At 63.8% G+C, this 12212-nt stretch overlaps 1 protein-coding gene across 2 annotated transcripts in view; it reads right to left on the bottom strand.

Annotated features, from left to right (window-relative positions):
• Positions 1–12212, bottom strand: part of COL5A1 (collagen type V alpha 1 chain) — a 146827-nt gene that overhangs the window by 49851 nt on the left and 84764 nt on the right. For both annotated transcript variants that reach the window (XM_072960518.1, XM_072960520.1), the window contains exons 18-27: positions 11537–11590; positions 10362–10415; positions 8713–8757; positions 7184–7237; positions 6573–6617; positions 6186–6239; positions 5941–5985; positions 5067–5120; positions 1153–1197; positions 783–836 (exon numbers count right to left, since the gene is read on the bottom strand). In XM_072960518.1, coding sequence (XP_072816619.1) covers positions 783–836; positions 1153–1197; positions 5067–5120; positions 5941–5985; positions 6186–6239; positions 6573–6617; positions 7184–7237; positions 8713–8757; positions 10362–10415; positions 11537–11590 — 504 coding nt within the window. The remainder of the gene's footprint in view (positions 1–782; positions 837–1152; positions 1198–5066; positions 5121–5940; positions 5986–6185; positions 6240–6572; positions 6618–7183; positions 7238–8712; positions 8758–10361; positions 10416–11536; positions 11591–12212) is intronic.

Below are 12212 nucleotides of genomic sequence, written 5' to 3'. Positions count from 1 at the left end.
AGTCGTTATAAAGGAAAGGGCCCCCTCTGGCTTTTCTGTGCGTGGCAAGTCGGAGGTGGAAGACCCTGAAACATCCCCGCCCGAGACAGAAGAGCGCTTCTGGGCACCCCCGGGTACCTCCCCTCCGTGTAAACGTCTCGAGAGCAGCGTCACTGAGGACTCAGCTGCACAGCTCAAGGGACGCCCAGCTGGCTCGGGGGAGCAGACAGAGCTGTGTTTGGGACATTGCTCTGCCCATTAACGAGGTTCCAGGAGCCTCTCAACACAACTGCGAATAAAGGGGCACCCCCCACGAACTCCTCCAAGAACCCAGCCTGCTCGGCTGTGAGCGGTGGGGCAGACTCTCCGTCTGGATGCGCAACGGCCCAGTGGAAGCAAACGATTCCCAGCTTCCCGGGGAAGGGCGCCTAGCTCTTCGCCTGCTGCCTTGGAGGGACTCGGGGAGCAGCGGACGCTTGACCAGTGGTGACAATAAAGTAGCATGGGCAGAAGGGTGCCGCCCTGTCCTGCAGGCGGGCACTGTCACGTCGCCCACGCGGTCCCACTGCACTGGGGAGCGTCCCCAGCTCCACCGCAGCCCCTCCTGGCCCCACCGGCCCCTCCCGCACAGCTCAGGCCCACCGTCCAGGGACCCAACCTCCCATGCACGGGGCTGGGAGGACAGGGCTGCTCCAGCGTGGGCGGGAGGGAGGTGGGAGCACAGAGCAAATCCCGGAAGTCAGCAGAGCCGTGCCAGGCCCAAACTTGACCTCCAGGAAGACCCAAGGCTGTGAGAATCTCACCTTGACTCCACGGGGACCAGGGTAGCCGATCGGGCCTTGGGGGCCGGGAGGACCCTGAAACCAGAGGGGGAGGCTGTTAGCCACGTCTCAGGTGGATGGTGCAGGGTCAGATCCAGGCCATTCCTGGGTCCCTCCGGCCCAAGCCAGAAAACTGCCCGCCCCCAGCACCCGGAGCGGATGTTCCAGGTCGGACCCGCAGAAGGAGCTGTGCTGTGCCCAGCCCCCTGGGAAGGCGGGCCCACAGGTGGCTCATGAAGACTGAGGACGGGGGAGGAACCTCCTCCTGAACGAGGTGTCCCGGAGCCGAGGGGCCCAGCTCCTGCCCATCCTGCCGGCGACACCGGGGGTCGAGGCTGTGGCCAGCACCCACCTGGCTTCCCTTCTCTCCTGGAGGGCCTTCTTTGCCAGGGTGCCCCTGTCAGGAAAGAGAAGGCGGGTGTTAACCCACGGTCACCGAGGAAGCAAGCCTGCCCCTGCGGCCCCGCTGCAGCCCCCCTCCTAAAACTGGGCATCTGAGCTGGTCTCTCCAGTCTCCTCCCCGCCCTTCCCCCAGCGGCTCAGTCACCCCCAGCCTGGGGCCCTGATGAGCCCTCCAGCCCCGACCCTCGGCTGCTTCATCTTTAAGATGGGGACCAGGCCAGGCCCCGGCAACAGCAGAGGGGAATGTGTTAGAGGCCCACCAACGGGCTCTAGGCGCCCCGCGCACCAGTGCCGCCCAGGGCCCAGCCTGCCCTGGGGCGGTGGGGGGACGGGGACCAGGGGGTGTTTGCTGGCTCACGAGCACCCGGCAAGTCCGAATCCAGGGCCAAACAAGGCACAGTGAGGTGGGAGCAGACCCGCTGGGCCCCAGCGCATCTTGGGTCTTTGTGCAGGTGCTTCAAGTCCCCCTCCCAGGCAACACAGGCGGAGAGAGAAGCGGGGCGAGGGGGGACGCACAGCCCACTCACAGACGCAGAGCTGAGCCCGGGGAACCGGCCACGGCCCCCTGGTCACTGCCCCGTCCGCCCGGCCCCAACCAATTCCTCTCTCAGCAACTTGACTTCTTCTGACTTCCTGACCCAGTCTGGTCACCAGGTTCAGCGCCCTTGAGTTCATGAGCCAAACACAGATGATACAAGCAGAAACGCAAGCATTCGCGGTCTGGGAAAACAACTCCTCTGCCGAGGATTCCCGTAAAGAGAGGCCGCGTGGTGCAGAGCGGATGCCGGCAGGGCGGCGACCGTGGCCTGACTCCGCTCCCGACCCGCTGTGTGACCTTGGGTGCGTCACCTGCCCTCTCTGGGCCTCTAATGCTTCACTGTACAATGAGAGGGCGGGTTGGCTGCCCTTCGGCCTGATCGTTCAAAAGCTCTAGGACTCCACCTGCAGAGCACAGCAGTGTGGGGGAGGCCCGCGTTTTGCCGAGTGGAATAGCTGATTTGTGTGCGTGCTTCTCAGTAGTCATTAGTCGCGGACTGGATTTGCTGCCGTGGCAAATAGCCTCCCGTAGTGGCAACGCGAGTGGGGGGGTCGAGAAGTCCCCCTGCAGGGTGGGGTGCCCTCGGGGAGCCCCCGAGCATAAGCAGGCCCCGGTTGGAGCTTGCCTGCTGCCTGCGCCTGGAGGGGACACGCGGCCCGCCAGCTGCCTTCAGAAGGAGGCCATGGTGGGTGCCAGCACCCCGCACTGGCAGGGCGGGCCCCCCCGTCGGTGCCCAGGAGAGGATCCTGACTCAGGGCGGCCGGGAGGGAGAGGAGTCCTGCCCGCTCTGCCACGTGGGCTCTCTGTGGGCCTCTTAACACTGTTTCCATCACCTAGAACTTTTCTCCTGAACGGAGGGGATGAGCAAGCCTCAGGGACACCCTGGGGGCTGACCCCTCCACGTGGACGTCCTCACCGCGTGGTGCAGACAACAGCAGGCCTGACCACCGCGTGGCAGGAGGGAGGGGAGAAGAAGGGCCAGTCCCCGTCCTGACGGCTGCGGCCGAATCGAGGCCAAACCTCTCCAGATGCATTTAAGTTGTGCGAACAGGGACAGGAACTTTGCGGGGAGGGGGGAGCCCAACGCCCACAGCCTCAGCGCTGGAGCAGAAAAAGATGGGGAGGAAACGGACTCAAGTAAGGCGCGCCCCCCACCCCCACGAGAGGCCAGCGTCCCCGCCCTCCGCCTGCCGGCTGGCTCTTCCCCAGGATTTGCTAATGAGCCTGGCTTTATGACGGAAAAGTAATAAAGCTTCAATTATTTATAGTTGATATTTTTCTGATTAAAAAAAGAATAGATGTTCGTGGGAGACAAATGGAAAAATAATACAGCTTAAATTCTTTGCATTTGAAGTTTTCCTGATTAAAAAAGTAACACTCGTTCAGGGGAGACGATGAGGCGAGTGGAGAGAAAATTAAAACCCTCCATCACCTCCCGGCTGGCGGCGCCGGCAGGATGGCTCTCCGCCCGCCTGGCTTCGCGGAGCGTGTTGTGCCGCCCTGGCAGCGCAGGAGCATTTCGAATTTACTATTCTGTCCTGAGTGTTTTCTCATGTCACTCACTGTCTGTGGGAATCTGCTCCTTCCTGGCCCTGTAACATTCCCGGGAACCATGACTGTCGCCCAGGTCCTGCCGTGGGGGCCGGGATGACTCAGCGGTGCTTCCCAGCGCATCCAGTCGGCGCTGAATCCCCTTGCCCTTCTCAAAGCCCTTGAAATCTAGCTTCCTTCCTTTCTTCAGCCCAAACAAAGAGCAAAACCAGACCAACATGAGGGGAAAACACCCTCTCTCTAGGGCTGACCAGCACTGCGCGGCCCCAGGGAGCGGATTCCACGTCTTCCCCTCCATCCTGACTCCCCTAGGACCGGCACCCTGCCTCTCCCAGGCCACGGCCCTTCTTGGTCTTCTGCTGTAAGCATCTTCAGTGTTGGCCCAGCTCGGCCACACTCACTCTGAGCTCTCAGATTCGTACGTGTGACAGTCGGGGAAAGAGAAATGGAGAATCTGTAAGGGGCACCTACTGGCTCGCGGCCAGGCTCCTCCTTCCCAACAGACTCTGAAAGGAAACTGGTGACTCTTCAGGGACCTCAGGGACGGGATCTGGGCTGAATCCCAGGGAGGTGGGGGCTGGGCGGGCACCCCTCCTTCCTGCAGAGCCCCGCCAGCCCTGACCCCACGACCCGCAGGAGACACCCCACTGGCACTACGTCTTGCAGAAGAGGGACAGATCTCCAGGACACGGAGGCCCTACACCACCTACTCAAAGGGCTCCCCCACGGGATGGGACCAGAGCTGGTTTTCATCTTGTTGCTGTTTCTCTTACTTCCTAATTTTCCATGACAAGATGCGTTATTTTATACTTGGAAAATGTAACTGGTGTAAATTTAAGTGGAAGAAGGTGGCTGACGTGTCACACAACAGTCATCTCTTTGTATCCAAACTCCCAGAAGGTCCGGGAGACCGAGGCCCCCGCAGCAGTTCAAGCAGGAGCGTGACTGTCACCTGCCAGTTCACGGAAAGACAGGACAGCCGGTGCCCCGTGACCCCTGGGGCCTCAGCGTTCCCAACCACGAAAATGGAAGCCGACCCTCCTAGGCCACACAGCCACCAGTCAGCCGTCGATATGTTCAACGCTCTCGCTTAGTTTTCAACAGGTTATTAAAAGAGCAAAATAGCTGTGCGGAAATAATCAATTTAGCTCATGTCACCCTCTCTCTGGCATCGCCTTGGAGTCTCTAAAAATAACCGAAAGACAAAAAACCCGCCAGGAGCTCACACAGGGGGCGGCGGAGGTGCAGATCAGTGCACGCGCGGGCGCACCCCCCACCCCGGCGTTCGTCACTCCCGCCCCCGCCCTCCACGCCGCTTGGCCACAGAGTGGATCCGTCACCCACACCCTCCTTCTGGGACGGCACCTGCTTTGGCGCCACAGCTGTGGGCCCACACACAGCAAGCGCGCTGGTGACTCACACCCCTCTCGGCGCGTGACCGCTAAAAATACACGCGGTGCTGGCGATACACACGGAGGCTGGGAGCCCCCCCGGCCCCCCGTGTAGTTTCACGTGTGAGGCTGGTTCCCATGCTGAGCGCTGACAGATGACGCGAGTGCCTCCTCACGCAGGCACCACCCTGTGACTGAAATGCATCACGGAAGCGTGTCCAAAACCTAGCCATGACTGAGCAAGCAGGCTCCCGACCAGAGCCATCGTCACCGATGGGGTCGCAGCGGATGGGCAGGGGCCGGGTGCATGTGCGCATCTCGAGAGCAAGGGGCAGGTGTCTGCCCGGCTTCCCTGGGCGTAAGTGGGTGGGCAGGGGCACTCACCGGGGGTCCGTCAGCACCGGGCATTCCTGGGAGACCTGGCTTACCCAGGGGACCCTAGAACAAACCAGACACTCTGTGAGCAGACGCCATGGGGGTCCCCTCGGCTACCCACCCTCTCTGCATGGCCCCGGAGCTACTCTTCAACATTCCTGCTCAAAGAGCCTTTGCTGAAAAGAATGCTCAGAGGAACCCGCTCCCACTGGCTGCGACGCCTCCTGCCGCCTGCGGTGCCCCAGGACGTGGGCCTCCACCCTTTGCCATTTCCAGAGCCTTTGGGCTTTGATTTTGGAACAAAACCACCGCCAAGTGAGGACAGAAGTGGTTCTCAAACCCCGGGCGCTGCGATGGACTGAGGACCGCCCCTGGGCAAGTCGTTTTGCTGGTCCCCTGAGGTGCCGAGTTAATGGGGCACCTGGTGCCCTGGTGAGCCCCACGTCCTGCGAGAGCCCCCGGGATCTGGTTCTCTCCTCAGCATTTGGACTTGGGGGTGACGAGGATGTATTTAGGGTTGCCGAATTTAGCAAAAACGAGACGGAGCGAAACAAAGGACAACAAAACGAGACGCCCAGTTCAATGTGAGTTTCTGACAAAGAACAGAGTTCAGATCTAACTGAGCACCCCTGTCTGCTCTTGTCTCTGAATCTGGAACTCCTAGACACAGCTAGAGAAGGAGGGCGGGAGGGGTCCACGGGCGTGCCCTCGGCGTGCCTGCTCAGGGAGCCGAGCAGCCCCACCTCTGGGGCAGGACAGATGCACAGCACGAGCTGGTGGGGACCAGCGCCCCGGGCCTGACACCCCAGGCCTCATGCTCCCAGGGGTGGGAGGCACCCTGCAGGCAGGCGGAGGCGCCCCATGCCCGGCTCAGCCCACCTACCTTTTCTCCGGGAGGACCGATTGCACCCTGGGGGCCTGGAAGACCCTGGGAGGGGAAGAGTGACAGGAAAGGTCAGGGAACTGGTTGACTCAGAACCCCTCCCTGCCACCTGTCCATCTTCCCCCAACCCTCCCCTCATCGGGGCGCTGACCCTCCGGGCCGACTGGCCGCAGGGGGCAGTGCCCAGGGCCCCGGACCGCAGACCCGCACCTCCTGCGACCCGGGAGCCCGCCTGGCTCACTCACCTGGGCACCCGGATTACCCTGCTGTCCTGGGGGCCCGGGCTCCCCCTGGGGACCCTACAGGAAACACAAACAAGGCACTGAAGCGGGTTCTGAGGAACGACCAGGAAATGTTCTACTCAGCAGAAAACGCCTAGATCATCGTGGGGGCCAGGTCTCCTGGGCCCGTAACAGACCCGGCCCAGAGCCCTCTCTCCCGGTGGGCGCTGGCCCGGGCAGGCTTCGGCCGCAGCGAGCAGGACCACAGGCCATCACACCTGGGGGCCTGCACCCTCCCCCGCTTGCCATCTGGGCTTGGCGGCACTGCTGCTGCCTCTCAGGGCTGGGGCCAAGCCCAGGGGAGACAGCACCACGCAGCTGGGCGCCGGGGCCCCGGACCCCCAGACTTACCACGTTGCCTTTCGGGCCTGGCTGGCCGTCCATCCCTGTCACACCCTGGGTGACGTTGAAACAAAAGAGACTGAGAATCAACAAAGCTCGACAGGAAGTCCCCGCTCAACACGGCGTGGCCCCTGCCCACAGGCCAGAAGGCAGCACGTCCTCCGGGGAAGGGGAGAGGCCTGCTCTCAGATAAACCCCTGAGCAGCTGGGGGTTCACAGGGCGGCCAGGCCCCAGAGCCGTGTGGGGCAGCTGCCACCTCGGACGGGGCCCCGCCAGCACCACAGGCTCCTGCCTCCTCCTCCGAGGCTCACAGACGCTGCCGGAAGTGCTCTCAAGGGGGAGCACGGGCATCCTGGTCACCGCTCGTGACAGCGCGCTCCGCGTGCGGGGAGGGCTGGCAGCCCGCGGGAAAGGACAGTAAGCCCCCCGGCCTCGTGCCTCCACCTGCAGGCCCACGCCCGCGGGGCCTCCGCCTGCGGGCCAGCCTCAGAGCCCCTCGGCACCTCACGCTAGCGCTCGCGGGGTGCACAGCGGTCGGCGCGGTCCAGGCCCCGGGCGGGCCGCAGGCTGGGCGGCAGGGTCACGAGGGTGTGTTGGGACAGACACACAAAGGACTTACAGGAGGTCCAGGAGGGCCGGGGGGCCCCTTCGGCCCCAGCAGACCACGCGGCCCCTGCAGGAGGAAAGAGCAGAGGGGAGGAATCAGACGCGGAGGAATCCCAGCCCTGCGCTGCCCCCAGCAAGCCCTGCAGCCCCGCTCGGGCCCTCCCCAGGGCCTGCGCTGCTGACGCGAGTCTCCCGGGGCGCGTGGATGGCGCCCCCTGCTCGCCTGCTTCCTCTCCTCACCCCACCCCCGTTCCCCGCCTAGGCTCCTGAATCGGAGGCAGGGTGCCTAGAACTGATGGGCTCCGACAGGGGAGGGCGGGGGCCCTCGGGGAGAGGGAGCGAGCGCAGGGCAGGCAGCTCTGCCGGCCAAGGCCAGTTCCAGGCGCTGCGGGGAGAAGTCTGTCCAGCTCCTTCTCTGCCCCTCCGAGCAGTGATCCCAGTGCATCTCTGACACCAGAGGACGCAGGGAGGACCGAGCCAGGAGGCGTTAGCGCTCTGAGGGGCGCATCGTGCAGATGGAGCTGGAAGCTCAGATCTTTTCCCAGACGAGGACTACGGCCCGGAGCCCAGTGGCTGCTCCCAGCCGGGAGGTGCACGCGTGTGGGAAGTGCCCACATGCGCAGGTCGGGGGTCCAGCCCCAAGGCAGCGCCATCCCAGGTCGGTTCCCAAGATGTGACAGGTGACCCAGTGGTCACTGCCGGCCACGGGGGGCCCCCTCCTGACCCCTCCCACCCAGCCCGCCTGCGGGGGACGGCGGGGCCCGTGACCAGGCCTGGTGGTTTCCAGTGCTGTTTTTTGACACAACCTTTTCGGACCCAGTAGAAGAGAAACCCTTCCCCCACTCATTGCCACTTAAATGTTTCATCTGTTATTTTAACACCTAGTCACGCAGACGTTTCTCAGGAGTTAGCAACCCCAAAGGCATCGCCTGGTCGCGCGTCAGGGAGAGGGCCGCGCTGACGGCTTCTCCTTAGCGGCTCATCAGACGCCTGGGGGTAATTCAGTCCCAAGTGGGCGTGCAGTGCGACCCCGGCTCTCCTGCCTGCAGCGTCTGCAATGCTCCTCCTCAACTAACATCTCCAGCTGCGCAGGCCGCGCTGACGTGGGTACCAAAAACGAGACATTTCGAAAGTAGTAAGTGAAAAGCAATGAATGTCCTGAGGAAATCTGCCCTGGCCCTAAACAGAAGTCAGCCCAGGGAAGAGCTTTCAGACGTCCGGGCAGGGGCACGCTGCTGGAGGACCCCGGCTTTGCAAAGTGTAGTCGTCAGAAGGTGGGACAGCCCTGTGACTGCCCCTGGACACCCACCACGTCTGCACCCTGGAGCCCCAGTAGAGCCTCAGGGCTCACCCCCCGGTGAAGGCTCAGGCTGGTGCCCCAGAGTTGTCCCTCTGCCTCCCCATGTGCTCCCCCTTTCGCCCCCAGGAGGCCCCCAGACTTGTCTGTCTCAAGGCTGAGCCCCTCTCCAATCTAGGCTCCAGCCAACCCTCGATTCTGGCCCGAGCACCAACAAGGAAACAGAATCTCGGCAGCAGACTTACGGGCTCCCCAGGCAGCCCTCGGGGCCCGGCTTCTCCGTCGTCACCCTGGGGGAGAAAGAGGCAGGGATTCAGGGACAAGCCGCAAAGCCTGGACAGCAGAGACAGGGTTCTCCCTCATCTGCGTGGGATCCCCAGCCGGGGGCAGCCGCAGCATGTCCAGAGTGACCCGTCCCCAGGCCAGCAGGAAGAGCCCAGAATGTCCCCACTCAGGGGGCTGCGGGGGAAAGGGGGGTCTGGGGGCTCCAGACACTCAGGAGCCCCCAAACCACAGCTCCAGTGAGGGGGAAGCTGGGCAGAAACAATCCCTGGTTCCCTGACAGAGAAAGACAGAGGTGAGTGACAGGGAGACAGGACCAGACAGAGGTGCTGGGTGACAGGACAGCCAGAGACAGACGGTCGACCAGGAGATAGACGGACGGACAGACGGATAGATGAACGGACAGACAGATGAACGGATGGACAGGCAGACAGAGAGACAGAAGGACAGACGGACGGACAGATGGACGGTCGGACAGATAGACAGTCGAACAGACAGACAGACAGCTGATAGCGGACGACAGCTGATATGAGGCCGAACAGGTAGACAGAACGTCTCACAGGGCCCTAGACACAGCTGGGGGAGTGACCCAAGAGGAGCCTTTTCCCTCCAGCTCTAGAAGGCAGTGCTGCCTGGCTTGGCCGGGCCACCCAGGAGCTGCCTGTGCATCCACTGCATCCCCGTCAGGGCACGGCCCCTCCCTCCCTCCACCGCCCACGCACGCACACTCAGAGCCGCGCGTGCCCGTGTGCACACACAGAGACGCACGAGCATGCACACACAGGCACCCCCCCCAACGGCGGTGTGCACACAGAGCCTGCCCGTGCAGCAGGCGCACACGCCTCCTCTGGGCCCAGGAGCACAGACATCTAGAGGGCCCCTCTCTCCTCCCTCACCCTGCTGAGGCCTGGACGGGAGACGGTGCCCTGACAGCGCCACCCGAGAGCTGTCGGGACGGACGCTTCTCCTCCCCGGTCACCAGCGCTCTTACACCTCTCCTTAAAGCACACCTAGCGCCCTGTTGTCTGAGAGGCTGGGGCGCTCAGCGGGAGGGGCTTCAACAGCCACACTGCGCGCTTCTCTGCTGCGCGGCAGCTGCGACTTAGCCTACAGACAGCGCTCAGCCCGCGGCCGCCACCAAGACTCACCTGAGAAGATCGGGACTCAGGGCAGAGCGCGTCCGAGCGCCCGCCTCCAGCCCAGGCCCCGGCCTCAGACGGTGGCCGCCCCCTCGCTCTGCCCCCAGCTCCGGGGCCAAAGGCAGTTGTCTTCTGGGCTGTCTCCACCTCACTCCCCCCACCAAGCCCCTGAGCCCAGCCCCTGGGACATGAGCTCAGCAGCTCCCTGGCCCCCTTCCGAGCGCTGTCCGGGGCACCCGTCCCCTGGAGCTGCGGGAGCTCTTTCCGAGACCCGTGGCAGGGGAGAGCGCCCCCAGACGCCGCACGCCAGCCAAGGTCAACGTCTGCCTCTCCACTCCCGCGGCTCCCTCCCTGGGCCCTCTTCCCCGCCCACTCTCCGCACCCGGGCCGCCAGTCGCTGCCCCCAGCATCTTGCGGAGTTTTCACTGAGGAGTCGGGCGGCAGGTGTGGCCAACACACAGCGAGACACTTACCCTTTCTCCGTCGTCTCCTGGAAGTCCCGGCGGGCCAGAAGGACCGGGGTCACCCTAGGAAGCCACGCAGGTCAGTGTTAGCCGCCCAGGAAGGCACGCGTGGGTCTCAAGCCCCCACTTCATCCTTCTCTGCCTTCGAGACTGGAAACCCAACGCCACCTCCCAGGGCTTTCCCGGAGCCACAGAGGACCCTTCGGAGGCGGGGCCGGCTGACGTGATGGGGCGCACAGGTGGCTGCAAGGACTCACCCCCGGGGACTAGGTGTTCTGCAGGTGGGTTTGCTAGACCAGCACCCGGGGACACGCGGGCGCCCTCGGACACCAATCTGCCAACTTCTCCGTGAAACAGGGGCGCACCCCAGCCCAGCGCCATCCCTGAAACGGCCACTGCCCTGCAGCCTCAGGCCTGGCACACAGTCGGTGCTCAGTACGTGCTCAGCGGCCAGGGAAACAGACGGGCCCTGAGAGGGGTCTGTGCTGCCCCTGGTTTCCATGTGGCCGCTGAGAACGCGGCGAAGCAGCTTTGGCCAAATCACAACAGGCACTTCCCAGTGCATCACGATGCGCCGCTGAGCCCTGCTGACAACGTCGACAGGCCCGTGTGCGTGCGCATGTGTGCACATGTGTGTGCACGTGTGTGTGCCCCCGGGTTCAAGACGTGCCGAAACATGGAAGAGGCACCGTCTCCACCAAAGGTAAGGGGGGAAACGCCCGAGGAGCTGCGCAGAGCCTCCCGTGGCGACCCCACAAACCGGGCGAGACAGCAGGCAGCCCCACCCGGGCCGCAGCGCACACCCCGGCCCCGTCCTCAGGGCGGCCACGTGGGACCGCCCTGCCTGCTGTCTTCACCCCTTTAGAGGGTGAGAGGTCCTCGGCGGCTCCCAACATGGCAGTCATTGGGTTTCCTAAGGTGTGGGGGGGTCCCCTAACAGGGCAGGTTTCCCCAGGGGGCACCTCATCCCTTGCCGTGTCCCATCGATGGACGGACTGGCTGCAGGTGAGAAATCAGCTCGGACCGGGCTGACCTTCCACCCCTAGGGGCATCTCGCCCGGGTCCACGTCCACTCTCTCACCCCCAGGAGGCTGGTTTAGCAGAGACCCAACACCACAGGAGCCCTAAGGCTGCCCAGAAGGGCCACCCGAGAAACTCCTCCAGACAGGACCTGAGACACTCACCCGGTGGCCCTTCTCCCCGGGCAGTCCAGCCAGGCCGTCGAAGCCACGGTCACCCTGCAAGGAGGATAGAGGGCAGCTCAGCCCATGCTGCATGCAGCCAGCTGCCTCGCCTTGGGCTGCCGTCCAGGCAGCGTCTGTGAACCCGGGCCCCACGGTGATGCTGCTGGTCACCCCCTCATGGCACATTCCCTGCCCTTGGGTCCGTATTCCCATCCCTTTTCCCCCAAACGCCAGCAGAGGCTGCAGACAGAGGGGTGGCTTCTGTCCCAGAGCCACAGACAGCAGGCCTGGATGTGCTGAGACCGCAGTGTTTCGGGTGACGGCTATTGAGTGTGTGCACATGTCTCTGTGTGCATGCATACGTGTGTGCACACACGTGTCTGTGTGCACGTGTGTGCACGTGTCTCTGTGCGTCTGCACAAGTATGTGCACGCATATGTGTCTCTGTGTGCACATGTCTGCGTGTGCATGTGTCTGTGTGCGCACACGTGCATGCTTGCTGTCAACCTGTCTTGCTCATCATGAAGCCCTCGGGGCCTGGAGCGCTGCTTGTACCGAGCAGGTGCTTGTCTGCATCTGGCACGTGGCCCAGCACCGCTGGCCCTCGGGCGCTCTGCCAGCCCTCCTTCCGCCCCCAGGCTGCCTCCTGGAGCCCAGGCCCAGTGCCCAGCCTCGT

The sequence above is a fragment of the Vicugna pacos genome, chromosome 4 (assembly GCF_048564905.1).
Source record: "Vicugna pacos chromosome 4, VicPac4, whole genome shotgun sequence".
Lineage (NCBI taxonomy): Eukaryota > Metazoa > Chordata > Mammalia > Artiodactyla > Camelidae > Vicugna > Vicugna pacos.
This window is presented reverse-complemented; position numbering and strand designations above follow the sequence as displayed.